Source organism: Lepidochelys kempii, chromosome 6, assembly GCF_965140265.1.
Source record: "Lepidochelys kempii isolate rLepKem1 chromosome 6, rLepKem1.hap2, whole genome shotgun sequence".
NCBI lineage: Eukaryota > Metazoa > Chordata > Testudines > Cheloniidae > Lepidochelys > Lepidochelys kempii.
This window is the reverse complement of record NC_133261.1, coordinates 30,975,671-30,992,790: the sequence shown is the minus strand read 5'-3', so window position 1 is coordinate 30,992,790 and position 17,120 is coordinate 30,975,671. Positions and strand designations below refer to the sequence as shown.

Sequence of the window (17,120 nt, the reverse complement as noted above, 5' to 3'; positions counted from 1 at the left end):
TTGTGAGGTGTACTACAGCTGCAGGAAGTGGGAGGGGAAGAAGAACTCCTTGCTTGCCCCTTTTTCCCTATAAGCACGCCTCAGGATGTAGCCCTAAGAGTCTCTCCAAAACCCTCCAGGAACTAGATGCTTTACATGCTGATTTCAACCATATAGGTGTTTTACTGAGAAACATTTTATGGGCAGAGATTTACCTTGATGTCACTGTATTGAATTTTATATGGGTAGAATGTTGTGACCCGATACTTACAAGACCTCGGTAAAGGTAAATGGGGCTGTTTAAAAACAACCAGTTTGCCTACAATGCAATGTATGTGGGGACAGCTGTTGTTAGAGTTCTCTTTGTATGACATATCCCCTTGGAAAAAGGCAAGTCTTTAAGTACTCGGGCAGCCTGCTTTGTGTGGTAGTGGGCACTTGAGTATGGTCCAGATATCACCCTTCACCCTATCACTGCTCCCCAAAACAGTCTTGTCCCACCTGCTGTGGCTCTCTCCTACCATGTCTTCTGATCCTACCAGGCCCCTGCACCCTCATTTTCCTGCTGGTCAGATGACAATCCTTTCCCAGCCCCTCCCACTTTGGTTTCCTACTGCCAGGAAGGGATAAGAGCCAGAGAGTCTTCAGACCCACTATCTCCTGAGGCTGCTGGTTCCCTCCCTCCAGGTTTGGTATCTGCAAAATACTGACAGCCCTCATTTGTTACTCTATGGTTTTATAGATACAGTTTGTGCGTGTGTGTCTTTTATTTATATATATTCCCTTTTCTGTTGGTGTTGTGGGCACTTTGGAACTTCAGAGCTAAGATCCTTCTGTATTCATTCATTCTGTATATATACGAGAGAGAGAGTGCGCGTGTGTATCACTGGCACATTCCTTGAGATGATGAATACAGAAGGATCTTAGCTCTGAAGTTCCAAAGTGCCCACAACACCAACAGAAAAGGGAATTGGAGGAGAGTCTCTCAGCAGCAAAAGAATTAATGTTATTCGAGAGTGTCCTCGCCATTATTTCGCAGTCATTATTGCCAGTTCCAAGTGAAAGGAAAGTTGAACAGATCTCCCTCCATCTAAAGCACTTACTGTCTCTCTTTCTCTTGCTGCTCTTTGAGGAGTTTGTTAGTCTCTAATGCAAGCCGTTTCTGATGCATTAACTCCTGGCGCTCCTGTTCACGAAGACTTGCCTCTCGCTGCCTCTCGTCCTCAGTCATGAACAGCTCTCTCCCCTTCAATCACAGCATAAAAACAAATTCATCACTAAAAATCTGAGTTAACTTATTTCCCCTAAAAAAATCACAACCTCCAAAGCTGCTACCGTAAATGTACATTAAATTGCTTCCTCCCATCACTTCTACCAAGTAACACCTTCTATAACACAGTTTCCAAATAACAATGACCAAACATGTCAGGGCTGTGAGCAACTTGGGTCCCAATCTGTGATGTGCTGAGCACCTCCTACATGATGCTGTGCACCCTCAGTTCCTGCTAAAGTCAAAGGGAAGAGAGAATGCTCCTAACCGAGACAGAAGTGCTCAACGTCTCCCAGGAGAAAGCCCCCCCCTTTTCTTCAATACCAGTCATTTTACTTTATAATCGGAGCATGCACACAGTGTGGTGAAACACATCCATTCTCACACCTGTTTTCTATTCCTGCCTATCCAAGTGGTGTGAAGGCAGTGTCAGAGGTGTTATGCCTGCGTGGATGTGCAAGCATCACTATCTCAGTATGAGTGAATAAGGATCCAAAGGGAACAGGAGTGGGAAACAAGGCTAGTCACATCATCTTGTCTGTTTCTTTGTTCTCTTCTGTTTGAATTTATAGTTCAAATAAAACATATGGAATATTTTCATCTCAAAACAACAGGGGTAACATAATGGAGCTGTTTGATGGGGGCCTTTTGTGACTGATAGGGCAATTTCCTGCAAAGTCCTTGCAAAAGCTTCTTGTATTAAGTTTATGTGTTATGAGGATTGTATGTAACCTCTCTGGGGGGAGATGTGACAGATATTGCAACCCCAAGCAGTGCCTTTCGGGTCCATTTTTAAAAAATGAACAGGTTACATCTGACTGTGTTCTACTCCATCGGGGAGGGCTACTACAGCTCCTCCAGGAATTAGAGACAGTAGGTGGTGATTAAGGCAAATCAGCCACGTTGCAACCCCGCCTTCTGGGAAGACTCACATTTACTAGTTCAAACTAGATTCTCCAGACACCAACAGACAAAGAAAGGACTTTTGGATAAGTAGCCTGAGTTTAAACTGACTCAGGACCTTCTTTCTGATCCAGAAAACAGACAGGGCCTTCTATCCCTGTCCCAGCCCCACACACCCCTCCCCCCGCATCCTTGCAGAAGGGTAGGAAGGACTTGACCTACTTTTGCCCCATAAGTCTGATGGGTGGCCTCTGATAAAATTTTAGCACACACATAGGAACTTTTATTGTTTTCAATATGCCTTCTTTGTAATGCTTTCACTTTAAGAATAAATATGCTTGCTCTGTATGGTAACTTGTGACTGCTGGCAGGTATGCTAGTCATAGCCTTAAGAGAGAAATCAAAACAGAGGTACTGCCCTGTGTGGGCAGTCTGGCTTGCTGTTGATAGTGCATTGTAAACCAGAGAGCTGTGCAGCCTTAAAAATCCTGGTCAGAAAAGAGTGAGACACTAGTCTCCACCCAGGAGATTTGATGGCTAGGAGCGGGAAGCCTAAAGTGAGTACCCTTGGTGGATCACAGACAGAAATACAGGTGCAGTTGTCTTAAAACTGTGATGCTCTTGAATATTCAAAGGCTGGTCATATGTGCCTGGGTTTGCTTCAATGAAAAATGTGTGTTAATTAGGAGGGCTGGATTCTCCACTTTGCTCAGGCTCAAAGTGGATGGATCTGGAGAAGAAACAGAAGAGAACTCACCATAGCTCCTATGGCAGCCCCCCTCATCCCTAGAATAGGGGGTGTGTCAGGAAACAAAGGGGGCATGTCCGGGGCAGGGGTAAGGTGTAGCAGAGCAGAGTTCCACTACAGAAAGGACCTAATGCCAATGGCATAAAAGTTAGAATAGGTCCCCAGCACCTCCAGAGTCTACTGGCGCTGATGAGCACTGGATGTAACTAGCTCCTTAAGCCCCTGTGTCTGCTGTTGAGAATCCAGCCTGGAATGTTTATTTAAATGAAGTTTACAAGGCCTGTGGACTATTATATTTAGTAGGACGAAAGTGAGTTATTTCGATAAATCCCCATCTCTCTGGATGAGGCTACTTCCCATGAATGTTGGATGGCCAAAGTCATCCAGGGAATAGAATTCTGGTCTGTGCATGGTGCTTTTTTTTAACTCCACGTATGCTTTCCTGGTGCTGCTAGAAATGTATGATTTGCACATATTTACATTGGGCTAAGTGTATTGACTTTTAAATGGATAGACTCTTGAGGAAAAATGATCAGATATGTACAAAGTGCTCAGATACATTGGTGCTGGAGACCAATATAAAACCCTAAGGTACAGTAGATGGAGTATTTGGTTCTTCTACCAATGGCATGTACATTCTGGTCATTCATAAATATTTCTGGTGCTTAAAACATCAGGGAGTTTAGAAGTGTACATCTAAAATAGCTTTTTAGCTTTCATGAGAGTCACTTATATAAAATCATTGTGCATGAAGCAGAGTATGAAGCCTATTACCCACTGTGCATGACCAAATACTAATGGCTGAATATTGGAAAGATGTTCACAGAGTAGTTAGACAACAGATGGATTTCACCCAACTATACTCCAGAAAACATCACACATTATCCCACTCCTAAGTGGCCTGCATTTTAATTGTTTAAATGAGTATGCTGGTAGGGGATTGAGGTGACTAATCTAATAGTATTTTCCCATCTCTAATTTCTAAGACTCTGTGATTTTATGACAAGTGACAGTGAAATTCTTATTATGCTATGGGCCAAACGTTAACAGTATCTGCATCTGTTTGTGTTTGCAAAAATCTGCATTTCTTTATGCACATCTGTTTGTTCAGTTGGGTACTGTCCATGCACAGCTGCCCTTTGACGTTTTTGGCCACATCATTTCATTTCCATAGAAGCCATTTTTTGGCTCTGCCCTCAAAATATCCTCTTTTAGAGCCCTCCCTCAAACAATCATTCACCTAAGTGCTCTGTCCTTCAAAATTGCGTCAATGGAGAGACTGAGAAAACAGCAGAACAGACCTTTCAAATCCTCAAATGGCAAGAAAAACATTTTAGTTTGGCACTCTGATTTGTTGAATGTTCTCTTGTATAACTGCAAAGGTAATAATGCTCTTGGGAATGGAGAATGTCAGCAATAACTGGTTTCTGCTGTTATCAAAGGCATTTAATCAGCCAAAGAATACTATTTATTGTTTTGTGTGCTTATGCCATGAACATTAGCCCTTAGATAGAATCATAGAATCATAGAATCATAGAATATCAGGGTTGGAAGGGACCCCAGAAGGTCATCTAGTCCAACCCCCTGCTCAAAGCAGGACCAATTCCCAGTTAAATCATCCCAGCCAGGGCTTTGTCAAGCCTGACCTTAAAAACCTCTAAGGAAGGAGATTCTACCACCTCCCTAGGTAACGCATTCCAGTGTTTCACCACCCTCTTAGTGAAAAAGTTTTTCCTAATATCCAATCTAAACCTCCCCCACTGCAACTTGAGACCATTACTCCTCGTTCTGTCATCTGCTACCATTGAGAACAGTCTAGAGCCATCCTCTTTGGAACCCCCTTTCAGGTAGTTGAAAGCAGCTATCAAATCCCCCCTCATTCTTCTCTTCTGCAGGCTAAACAATCCCAGCTCCCTCAGCCTCTCCTCATAACTCATGTGTTCCAGTCCCCTAATCATTTTTGTTGCCCTTCGCTGGACTCTCTCCAATTTATCCACATCCTTCTTGAAGTGTGGGGCCCAAAACTGGACACAGTACTCCAGATGAGGCCTCACCAATGTCGAATAGATACTGTACTAGATGTTGTTTCCCCTATTTATTTCAGCTATACAAGAAATGGTAACAAGTAAATATTAAGATTCATGTACTGCCTGTGATCTGCACGTGTTACTTCAGGATTTTATTGTATGGGGCCCTAAAGTTTACTCTGAGAGGGTTTAAACAGTTGAACAATTATTCAAATCCCATTGACGTCAATGAAAATATTCTAACGGACTTCAATGGCATTTAGATCAGGCCCTAAAAGGGCACACTACTATCGTACAAAACATTAGAAGTGGCACATTATGTTTATTAGTTGAGAAAAAGGACCAAATTCATTTCTGATGCAATACCACTGGAATTAACATTTACGATAGGAATTAATTGGTCTAGGACTTTACTGAGGCTCAATCCTGCTCTCACTTAAATCAATAGGCATTTTGGCCATTGGTAAATATATGGGAACAGGCTCACAGTCCCAACTTTATTCTGCTAGAGTACACTTAGCATAATTCTCAAACAAATAATTAAAAAACGATTACAAACGATACTAGCTTGGCCAAATCTAGCAGTGCAAAGCAAATTTTGAGACCATATAGATCGTTAGATGTGCACTATCCCAGTTCCTGTCTGCATCCAAGCAGAGCTCAGCACAGCTCTGGAGCTCAGAGTGCAAATGTGGCTTTCAGCTACCCTGATCTTGGGGCTGTCAAGCCATTGGTCAGGACCTTAGTATATGATAGAAAAGCCTGTGGCTTGCTCTGTTTTACATTGGCTACACAGCCACTAAGGGCTGTCCCAACAGCCAGGGATTACCAGGCAGAGGGAGATATTGGTTGCATCCTCTTTCCCCTAGAAACAGAGAAGTAACATAGGAGTCACTATTGCAGTTCTGCACCAGCAGAGGATTTCCTAGACAGAGGGAATCCACCATGGACCAATGAAGCTGGCTCAAAGGCTGCTTCATACCACCAAAGCATTCCAAAGTATCCTTAGTAGACTAGAAAATGTGGACCATGAGGTCACATGAACTAGTTTTATACTACAGACTTCAATGGATTTACTTGTGATCTAGACCAGTGTGAGAGTAGTGTCTGGCTCCCTGACTTCAGTAGATTTACACTGGTGCAAGTGAGTGCAGAATTTGACCCATTGTCTTGCATTAACTTGAGTTAGCGTTCTAGCTATTTTCTTTGCTGGCAAAATTGGATTTGATTTTTGTATCAGGCCCTCTTAGTGACTTCAAGCCAAAGCCTATTGAAGTGTATGGAAAGATTCCTATTGACTTTAATTGGCTTTGGATCAGGGCATTCAAAAGGGAATATGAAGTTATGTTGAAACAAAGACTATTGTATTATTTATTATTGCCTACAGTTTTTTCACATGCTTTCCGCTTCTATAGGTTCGTTACTTACGGCTCCTGATACAATGGAGATAGTTAGGGTTCGACTGCTTTTTAACACTCTCACAGCCTACAAAAACAAAGTGAAAAAGTCCATTTCAGTGTAAAAATGTTATGTATATAAAGAAGAAAGAGAAAGAAGAAGTAGGATAGTTTTCCTACTCAGAGTTTTATAGATTTTAAGGTCAGAAGGGACTATTAGATCATCTATTCCGACCTCATGTATAACGCAGGCCACAGAATTCCATCCAATTGCACTTGTGTTAAGCCAAATAACTTGCTTGGCTAAAGCATATCTTCCAGAAAGACATCCAAGTCTTGATTTGAAGACATCAGGAGATGAAGAATTCACCATTTCCCTTGGGAAATTTGTTCCAATGGTTAATCACGACCATTGTTAAAAATTTGTGTCTTATTCCTAACTCGAATTTGTCTGGTTTTATCTTCTAGCCATTGGCTCTTGTTATGCTTTTCTCTACTAAATTAAAAAGTCGTTTAGTACCCAGTATGCGGAATTTACACATAACTGCTGGGAACTTTCCATACACAAGACACTTAATTTAAATAGAATAATGGGGCAAAATAAAAACTCTTTTCCCACCTCTTTGTGGTCCACATTAGAGAAATCCACTCCATTTACTTCAACAATCTGGTCACCAATCTATAAGAAATAATTAAAACATAGCATATGACTCTTTCTTTGTTATGAGTATCCTTACACGTTTTTCCTCTCCTGCTGAAAAAGGTCACAGAACATGACTTCACCAATGGATCCCAGATCACTGAATGAAATTACTACAAAATAAAATGACCCTGTAACATCTCACTTGGAGGACAACATACTCACCTCCAGCCCCACCTCAGCAGAAAGAGAACCTGGTTTAATATTGCTGATAAAAATGCCTGGTTTTTGTGTTGGACCACTGGAAATGCTGGGGTAAACAGAGAAAACAAATGATATAGGATAACACCATACAAAAAAGACATCATACATGCTGAACCATTGTCTACTTCTAGGTTAGGTATTTCTTGATATTTGCCTCCTGTATTTCTCACTGATTTTTGAAAAACACACTGGGCCATATCCGCAGCTGATGTAACTCACCATAGTGGGGGGAGGGATAGCTCAGTAGTTTGAGCATTGGCCTGCTAAACCCAAGATTGTGAGTTCAATCTTTGAAGGGGCCATTTAGGGATATGGGGCAAAAATCTGTTGGATGATTTAACTGGGGATCGGTCCTGCTTTGAGCAGGGGCTTGGACTAGATCTCCTGAGGTCCCTTCCAACCCTGATATTCTATGATTCTATGATAGCTCCACTGAAATCAATGGAACTATGTTAATTTACATCAGCTAAGGATATGACCCACTGGATTTAATATTCTCATGACAGCATATCCTGTCACAGCCAATATTGTTTTTCCAGTTGGTCACAATGCCTATGCACGACACTTATCACAATAAGCTGATAGGAGAGCAACACTATGATAAAAATATTTTTGACCAGATCCTTTGCTGATGTAAATTGGCATTGAAGTCAAGAGAGCTATATCAATCTACGCCAGCTGAGCAACTATTCCACATAAAGCACGTAGTGAATGAGTAATTGCTTGCATGTTCATTTAGGGTGCTGAGGACATCTGCGCTATCACTCGGTTATGTATAACAGAATACCATTCTTCAGAACTATGGACCACGCCAAGAGGGAAGTCACAGGCAGGAAACCCTCTATACCCCATACTTCTGGGGTAAAAATCCTCAAGCTGCAGCTAAGAAAATGTGTTGACCAAATATGGCAAAGATTTCTGAAGCATGCTGACTGACTGCTGCTTCTCCTGCCATCAGGCAGATGCACTGTCCATCTTTCTAAGTTTGCAACCAGCTTTATTCCCTTAATTAGCTGCTTCAAGTTGTTCAGTGGCTGGGTAACAAATGAAAACATGAAGAGTGCACAGAAATATAATGCTGGTCAGTACAATGTGAATGCACATTGCATAGAAATGGTATTTCATCTTATAGCGCTGGTGAACCAAAGATACAGAGACCATCTGAATAAAGGTAAGTATAAAAGATAAGGGGCCAGATTTACTAAAAGTATTTAGATGCAGATAGGCACCTAGTGGGAATTTCAAAAGTGCCTCAGTTAGGTGCCGAACTCCCATTGAAAGTCAATGGGAGTTAGGGGTCTACTGAGTTATGGTGCTTTTGTAAATTCTGTTAGGTGCTCAGCTGGCAAAGTTTCTCAAATGTGGCCACTGTGGCCGCATGTGGCCACCAGGGGGTTTCCCTGCAGCCACGACAGCTTCCTGAGCAGTGATGGTGGGGCAGGAGGCAAAGCATTGCCCCCTCCCTCCCTGTTCCTCCTGGATGCACAGCCCTGCACAGCCCCTGGAGACAGGTGGGGCACAACACAACACTGCAGGAGCACAGTACCGGGGAGGGGGAAAGGGGGAGCAATGAGGCTCAGGCTTCAGCCCTGGGGTGGTTGGGAGGTGGGCTCCAGCGGTGGGACTTAGGAAGCCCGGCTGTGTGGACCAGGGGCTCCAGCCATGGGACTTCAGGAGCCAACACTTGGCTTTGGCTGCACTTCAGGCACCGATCCCCAGCTCCAGGCACCGATCCCCAGCCCCAAGTGTGCAGCAGCAGACGCTGGCCTCAGGTGCCAATCCCCTGGCTTCAGCCCCATGGCAGTGGGCAGTGGGCACTGACTCCTGGATCTGGCCACGCAGCGCCGGAGTCCAGCACCTAGCTCCAAGATCTGGCCGCATGGCAGGAGGCACTGGCCCGGGGCCCCAACTGCCTGCCCCAGCCGTGCAGCTTCTGCTCCAGGCACAGGTACTGACCCCTTCCCCAGCCATGCAGCTCCTGCCTCCAGATCCAGGCTCTGGCCATGGGTACTTGGCCACACAGCAGTGGGCACCAACCCCCGGCTCCAGTCGCGCAGCTGAGGGCTCACCACCCACCCTCCTCTCTCTTGGCCCCGCATCCATGCCCCCTTCTCCATCGCCCCTGGACTCCACTGTCTACCTGGCTCTGCATCTACTCCTCCATCGCCTTGTGCCCCCATTACCGCCCCCGGCCCATATCCATCCCACCATGTCCCCACTGCCTCTGACCCCTCCCCCTCATCCAGGGCTTAATTTGTTCTGAAACTTGCTGAGAAAAGTGATATTAACAGACACACAAGTATCACTTTTCACAGCCTTCCAGATCACTACTAAGTGTCCTGTAAAAAGTGATTGAAATTAACAAACATACAAATACCACTTTTCACAGTAGTATTTTTATTATTGAGTCTGCAAAAAAAAACCCAACCCTACATAAATTACAATGATGGGGATGTGTATATGTGCTATTTATCTGTTTTTCCTAAAGTTAATCAAGTATTTTAGGAAAAAGTGCCAGTGTGGCCACCAGCAAGACTTAGTGGCCGCACTCTGAAGCCACCAAAAAATTTCTTGCGAGAACCCCTGCGATGAAGTCAAGAACTTAACTGAACAGAAAACCAATCTAAATGTATTTAATCTTCAGGGACTGAGACGTCAACAAAAAACAAAAGGGGATATATTATTTCATTATGTGATTACGGACATACAAAGATTAAAAAGTTTAGATTCTCCACAATTGGATTTGCTGTTAGTAATTCTGTAAACTAAAGCCATAAACAGCCTTAAAACACGCCGCCTAGCTTGAGCCAATAACATGTTAACATCAGTCATTTATATGCATATGCAGAAACCATCAGTGTTGGAATGCTGTTATAAACAATTAATACATTATAATAATTACTATATTACAGAGAATCTAGGAGACTGTTCTGGCTTCCTCACTACCAGGATCTAGTCAGCATTCCCCCTCCCCGAGACACCAGGGGCACAATGCTGGAGGAGCAGGTAGCCAGTGAATTCCCCACCTTCCTGGAGCAGTGGGACTCAGCCTTTGGGCTTCAGCCCTGGGATGGCAGGGCGGCAGGCTCCAGCTGCTGGGCTTCGAGCACCAGCCCCAGGCTCTGGCTGCACGGCAGCAGGCCCCAGGCTCCAGCCATGCAGCTTTGGGCTCCGTCCACCAGGTGTGGCACTTCAGGCTGCAGCCTCCTGCTGCCTCCCCCGGCCACCTCTCCACCCCCATTGCCCCTGGTCCTCGCTGTCTCCCCTGACCGCCCATCAAGGGCTTAATTTGTCCCCAGCCTTGCCAGGGCCGAGTAAGTCTGCTCTGAAAAGTGATACAGTACTTGCATGTTTGTTAATGTCACTTTTCACAACAGACTTACTAGCTAGCAATAAAGGAACTACAATGATTTGGACGTGTATATGTGCATATTTATTTGTTTTTCCTAAAACTAATTAAGTACTTTAGAGAGAAGTGTGATAGCGGCCACCAGCAAGAGTTGTTGGCCGCACTCTAAGCCAACCAAATAATTTGTCCTGAGAACCCCTGTCTTAGGGCATCTAAATATCTTTGTAAATCCGGCCCAGAGTTCATGTGGCAGGAGTGTATTTTCATACAGTTATAAACAGAACAGTACAAAGAGCATAAAGTTGTTTTTTCTAAGCCATAAAAAGTCTGACCATAAAACATGAAGTAATATGATATTTTTTTCCTCCTACGCTCCTCTAATGTCTATTACTAATTAGAATATGGCAAGCTGGAGAAATTGCTATATTCAATGTTCTAAACAGTTTCCCCCCCATAAAGTCTGCACTGTTTCCTAAAAACAAATGAACCAAAACCAAAACCAAACATCCCTTCCACATTTAGTTAATTCATATTAATACGGAATAGCTACTTTATGAATTCAAAGTTAAATATGATAGTATAAAAATTACTTCCGTGCATCATAAAAAGGCTTAATGGGTATTTTATTATAGGTATATGGTACATTTGAGGGAATATGATAAATCATAAATGCTAACATCTCATCTACATGGTGGAACTGATTCTCCACTCACAACCAATTTACACTTGGGTAACTCCACTGATTTTAGAATTGCTCCTGATTTACACCAGTACAAATAAGAGAATCATGCCCAGTCAGAATAAACTTTTTTTTTTAAACTCATCCCATCTGTGCAATTGTAACTCCAACAGACCCCAGTCGTCGGTGGGCGGGATAGAACTGGGGACCTCTGGAGCTTAGTGCATGAGCCTCTACCGCAAGAACTAAAAGCCAACTGCCTATTAGCTCAGGCTGTAGAGCAGACTCATTAACCTCTCTCTAAGTGGTCTTGGTGCCACTAGATGGGACAGAACACCACACCCAGAAGGTGTGTGGGTTACACAATGCTTTGCCATATAACCTTATATTATCATTCTTTCTAATTATCTGATTTAAATTTTGTAAATCATACTATCATAGAAAGGGATGGTTCTTTTTAAAATAAATGTTATGTTCTGATTGCAGAATCATTTTGTGTGGGGATAGAAAGATTAACCCCTTTACTGCTGCTACCAGCATTTAAAAAAAAAAAAAATCTATAGATCAAGACATACTATACCACATATGTTCAGCAGCGGCAGTAAATGATCCCCAATAATAAGGTAACTGATTATTCTTAATTTCACAGATGATCCTTGAACAGTTCTTTGTTAGGGTATGTCTACACTATGAGCTGGGGGTGTGACTCCCAGCTCAAGGAGACATACCCACACTAGCTCTGATTGAGCTAGAATGCTACAAACAGGGTAGCTATGAGAGTGTGAGCAGCTCAAGGGATAACTGCCCCAAGTACATTCCCGTCTGAGACCCCAGGCACATACTCGTGGCAGCTAGCCTTTCCTGTGACTTGTGCCACCCTGGCTACACTCTATTTTTAGTGCGCTAGCTCGATCAGAGTGAACGTGAATCTTTCTCCTCGAGCTGTGAATCGCACCCCCCCCAGCTTGAAGTACAGATATACCCTTAAGCATGAAAAAGAGGTCAGCGTATTTATTAAGCTTTTTCTGACCAAAAAAAAATCACATTCAGTGCAAGCGCACAAGATCATAGAGAGTATTAAAAGATGTTAAGTATGGCGCCTGTCTGGCTAAGAGCTGGTCTGTACACAAACTTGCACCAAAATAATTATATGAGTTTTAAATCATACTTTTTGTTTTTTCAGTGCAAGTCTGGGGGTAGGAACTCATTTTTGAATAAAAGTGCCCTATTTTGATTTTGCTTAAGTCGATTTAAAAAAAAAAAAGTGTGAATTAAGACCAACTGAGTAATTTTGGTGCCAAAAGTAGGATGGAGAGATTTGGAAAGAGTGAATAACATTATGAATAAGGCTGTAAGAAAGTTGTGATCTTTTTTTTTGGTTCAAAAGTTGCAGTCACAGTTTGTTAAAGTTGCAGTTTGGGTACATTCTTCCCAGGATTGCAGCCTGCTTTCCAAAGCAGGGCAGCAGCACAGAAGAGAAGCTTGGCTCTCAAAGACAGATGGAGGGACAACTGGGCCAAAATTGAATGGCAGTGTGACCCTGTGCTCCGGGACAACGAAATCAATGGCACTCAGGCACTTTTGAAAATTCCAGTAGGCACCTATCTGCATCATTAGGTATATAAATACCCTTTAAAAATATGTAGCCCATAGACACCTAAATAATGTACCTGCTTTTGAAATTTGGACTTAGGCTCCTAAGTCACTTACATGCTTTTTAAAATTTTACCCTTAGACACATACACTGTCAATAAAAATAAATAATTCTTTTCTTTTGATTTATAAGTAACTAAAAGAAAAAAAAGTTCCTATACTATGTTCTAGGTGTTTTTTTGAAATAAGCTGGTCACATTTTCCATTTTGAACATGGTTAAACACAGATCAACAGTTGTTCTTTTGTAGTGACTTAAAGAGGCACTAAATGGAGGTGCAAAATTTGGCAAGTAGACATTTATGCTGCAGTATTAAGTGTTTAAATAACACATTGTACAAAGGTATTCCCACATTTTTGTCAAAATATTAGCTTGTATGTATCTTGTGCTGATACTACACAACTAGGGGTGTAAACAAAGACTGTTCTGCATTTCTCACCCCACAAATTACCAATGTTTCTTGCAAACCATATTAAATGGGACTCATCTACAGACCTGCATCCCATGCCCCTTGAACCAATCAAACTAATGAAGACTTTCTTCTCTTTATTGTCCCTTCCTCCAGATGAAGCGAGTCCAGCAACACTGCCTTTTCCCTCCTATAGCAAAAGAAAGAAGGGGAAAAAGACTGCAGGCGAAATCCTGGCTTCACTGAAGCCAGTAGTAAACTCCCATTGATTTCAATGTGTCTGGATTTCACCCTACATATTTACAGGTTACACTGCTATACAGTCCAAATTCAGCCCCAATGTAAGGAGGAACAAATACATTGACTTCAATGGAGCTGTGCCAGGACTGAATTTGGCTCTTTATTCGAAGAGGATTATCACAACAGTCAAGATCCATCTCAGGAGGAAAGTGGAGAAAAAGTTAAAGCAAGGGCATAAGAGAAAAATGATTCGCTTGTGCATATCATGACAAGAGTTGCCCAAAAGATATTTATTTGAGCTCACGAAAGCTTATGCTCAAATAAATTTGTTAGTTTCTAAGGTGCCACAAGTACGCCTTTTCTTTTTGCAGATACAGACTAACAGGGCTGCTACTCTGAAACCTAAAATATATTGATAGCCCTCATTACCTATTATTTTAAATGGAACCTTCCGTGATGTAAATCTAGGGAAAGCCAGTTATGGGCTTTCTTAGCACTGCTGTAACCCATGGATGTCATTCATAGACTTATTTGTTCTTCCATTAGTCTCCCACACTCTAGGAATTTTAACTTCTAACAGAGTCAGGGTATATCAAATAATCTATTAAAAATTACCTCTTGCAAAATAAAGCACTGGCTTGCTGAGTCACCAAACTCAACAGAAGTTATTGAGTCTATTGGTAGAAACATTTCATTTCTATCACACATTTTCTGTATTACCGCTTCTAGAGCTTTTAATTTTCATATCTGTCTGCTAAACTTTAGCAGTCTATTTACCATGTGCTCATCACCAGAACATCACAGCAAAAATATACAAAAGTCTACATTTTCCAGGAGTAACTAGTGATATTGAGTGTTCAAGCTGAGACCACCTGAGGGGGCTGATTTTCAGAAAGATTGAACATCTGCCTTCTGAAAAAATCAGGCCCCATTAAAAGCCATCTCAATTCAGGTACCCAAAAATGAAGGCACTCAAAACCACAAGTTACTTTTGAAAATGCAGGTGATGCTGTTTAGTTATGTTTTCTAACGATCAACCTCATCCACTCCCATTGAAGTTAATGGAAGCTTTTTCTATTGACTTCAGCAGGAGATGGATAAGACCACATAGGAGCACACTGGTAGGACATTAATAGCTGTTTGTTTCAGATTTCACTTAACAGGTTTTTGTACCATAAAAATAAATGCAATCACTCAAAAGATAAGTACAGGGGGGAAAGGCAAGCTAAATATCGCTAAGTGTTCCCAGAGGGCATATTACTAAAATAAGGTATTAGGTGTCTTACCCCAGAATCTGACACAAACTGATCCACAAATTGCCACTTAAGAGGCTCATCTGGAGAGCTAGAAGTAAAACAAAACTAAAATGGTTAAATATGATGAGGAAAATAGTTTAAAAATGATGAGTATATTGAATGTGGCTTCAATCCAGCCTTGTATTTTGATTCCACACATAAATGTAGGTACTATTGATAAAGAATTATACTGACTTTGTAGTCAAGTACTTAGACGTCTAAAGGACATCAGGTAAACATGCAATAATTTACATCAGTAAAGATGGAGGTAGAGCTGGTAAAAAAAAAACAACCTGTATAATTTAGCAAACTGTTTGAAAAATTATTGGTTTTTGGAAACTTTTTTCGAAAGTCAAAAAATCTCAACCAGTTTATACAGCAAGTCAAAACATCCCTCAAAAACCTAAAAGATTTTTTATCAGAACACCTCAGTTTCCCCCTACCCCCACTGAAATTCAAATTTTCAACAAAAGTCATCATAGACCAATCATGATTTTCAAAACTTCAGACAGCTTTAGACAGAGACTGCTTCTAAAAAACAACCCCTGAAAGTTAGGAAGATGCAAGAACCTTGGAGCATTCTGCTAAGTGAATTTGGTGATGGAATTTGTCTGAGTTCCAGACTGATTCCACTGATAAATAAGCAAGCTTATCTTTCTGCATTAAGACTGCGAATCAGATGAGGCAGTACCCTGCCAAATCAGCCAATGTGTATCATTTTAATCATTGGTAAAGTTGGCCATTATCAACTTTCTAGAATATCAATGATAGATAAGAGATTGTAGAGGAAATGAAGAATCTAATTTGTATGTTGGATATGAAGTTAGGAAAGGGACTGATTGCGTTTACCTTTTGACAGGTATCATGCCGACATCTGCAAGAGAAAAATATGTCAGGTAAATCTTCCTGCAGATTATGAATTAGCTACATGACATTCTCTCTGTCACTGTGGGAATTGTAACAACCCATGTGAATTTTGCATTACTTACGTCTTACTTTTATGGACACTATTTTCTTTGTGCGGATGAGATTTATTACTTCCTCGTGAGTGCATGAAGAGATGGAGTATCCATTTATCCGAACTATCTCATCTCCAATCTTAGAAATAAGATATAGAAGGAAAATCTGTTATATGATTTGTTTAAAAAAGGAATCAGTGTAGAAAAGTCTCTAAGCAACTTGTGTAAACTGATAATCTCTTTGATGTAGAGGTCTTGTGACTGGGAAAAGAAATGTTTTGGATAGATAGCAGAATCCTTGAATACCTCTAGAATCTCAAGTAAAGTCCAGAGTGAGATTTAACATAAGAATATAAGAACGGTCATATAAGGTCAGACCAAAGGTCTACCTAGCCCAGTATCCTGTCTTCCAACAGGGGCCGATGCCAGGTCCCCCAGAGGGAATGAACAGAACAGTTAATCATCAAGTGATCCATCCTGTCACCCATTCCCAGCTTCTGACAAACAGAGGCTACCAAGACCATCCCTGTCCATCCTAGCTAATAGCCATTGATAGACCTTATCCTCCAGTGATGAGCTGCCAAAATCTTAACAACGAGTTCCCTCCTCACCCCACGAAGGGGTCGTTGCCCACCCCCACCCCCTAGGACTCCTGCCCCATCCAACCCCCCCGCATTCCTTGACGCCACCCCCCTCCCCTGTCCCCTGACTGTCCCCAGAACCGGGCAGGAGGATCTCGTAGGCCACCGTAGTGGGTGCCCACCCCACCCCTAAGAGCCAGAGGCACCTGCCGTGGGCGAGGTGGGGAGTCCCAGAGGTGCTTACTTGGGGCAGCTCCCAGGAAGCATCCGGCAGGTCCCTCTGGCTCCTAGGGGCGGGGGAGCGGCCACTCCCTCACTGATCACATCAAAAGTGGGGCCTTAGGCACTGACTCCCTGGGTGCTCCGGGGCTGGAGCACCTAGGGGGAAAATTTGGTGGGTGTAGAGCACCCACTGGCAGCTCCCCTCCCCGCTCCCAGCCCCAGCTCACCTCACCTCCGCTCCACCTCCTCCCCTGAACGCACCGCCCTGCTCTGCTTCTCCAGCCCCTCCCCCCGGCTTCCCGCGAATCAGCTGTTCGGCAGGAAGCCGGGGGAGGCTGAGAACAGGCGGTGGCTTCGCGCTCAGGCCCAGGGAGGTGGAGGTGAGCTGGGGCGGGGAGTGGTTCCCCTGCGCCCCCCCCAATTACCTGCTGCGGCATTGGCAGCCCTCCTCGTGCCCCTCCCCCACGCCCCAGCTCACCTCCGCCTCCCTGGGCCTGAGTGGGAAG

At 42.9% G+C, this 17,120-nt stretch overlaps 1 protein-coding gene across 3 annotated transcripts in view; it reads right to left on the bottom strand.

Annotated features, from left to right (window-relative positions):
* USH1C (USH1 protein network component harmonin) overlaps positions 1-17,120 on the bottom strand; it is a 100,695-nt gene that overhangs the window by 59,615 nt on the left and 23,960 nt on the right. For all 3 annotated transcript variants that reach the window (XM_073347369.1, XM_073347367.1, XM_073347368.1), the window contains exons 5-12: positions 15,842-15,950; positions 15,702-15,726; positions 14,844-14,901; positions 13,404-13,507; positions 7,190-7,274; positions 6,944-7,003; positions 6,356-6,412; positions 1,083-1,225 (exon numbers count right to left, since the gene is read on the bottom strand). In XM_073347369.1, coding sequence (XP_073203470.1) covers positions 1,083-1,225; positions 6,356-6,412; positions 6,944-7,003; positions 7,190-7,274; positions 13,404-13,507; positions 14,844-14,901; positions 15,702-15,726; positions 15,842-15,950 — 641 coding nt within the window. The remainder of the gene's footprint in view (positions 1-1,082; positions 1,226-6,355; positions 6,413-6,943; positions 7,004-7,189; positions 7,275-13,403; positions 13,508-14,843; positions 14,902-15,701; positions 15,727-15,841; positions 15,951-17,120) is intronic.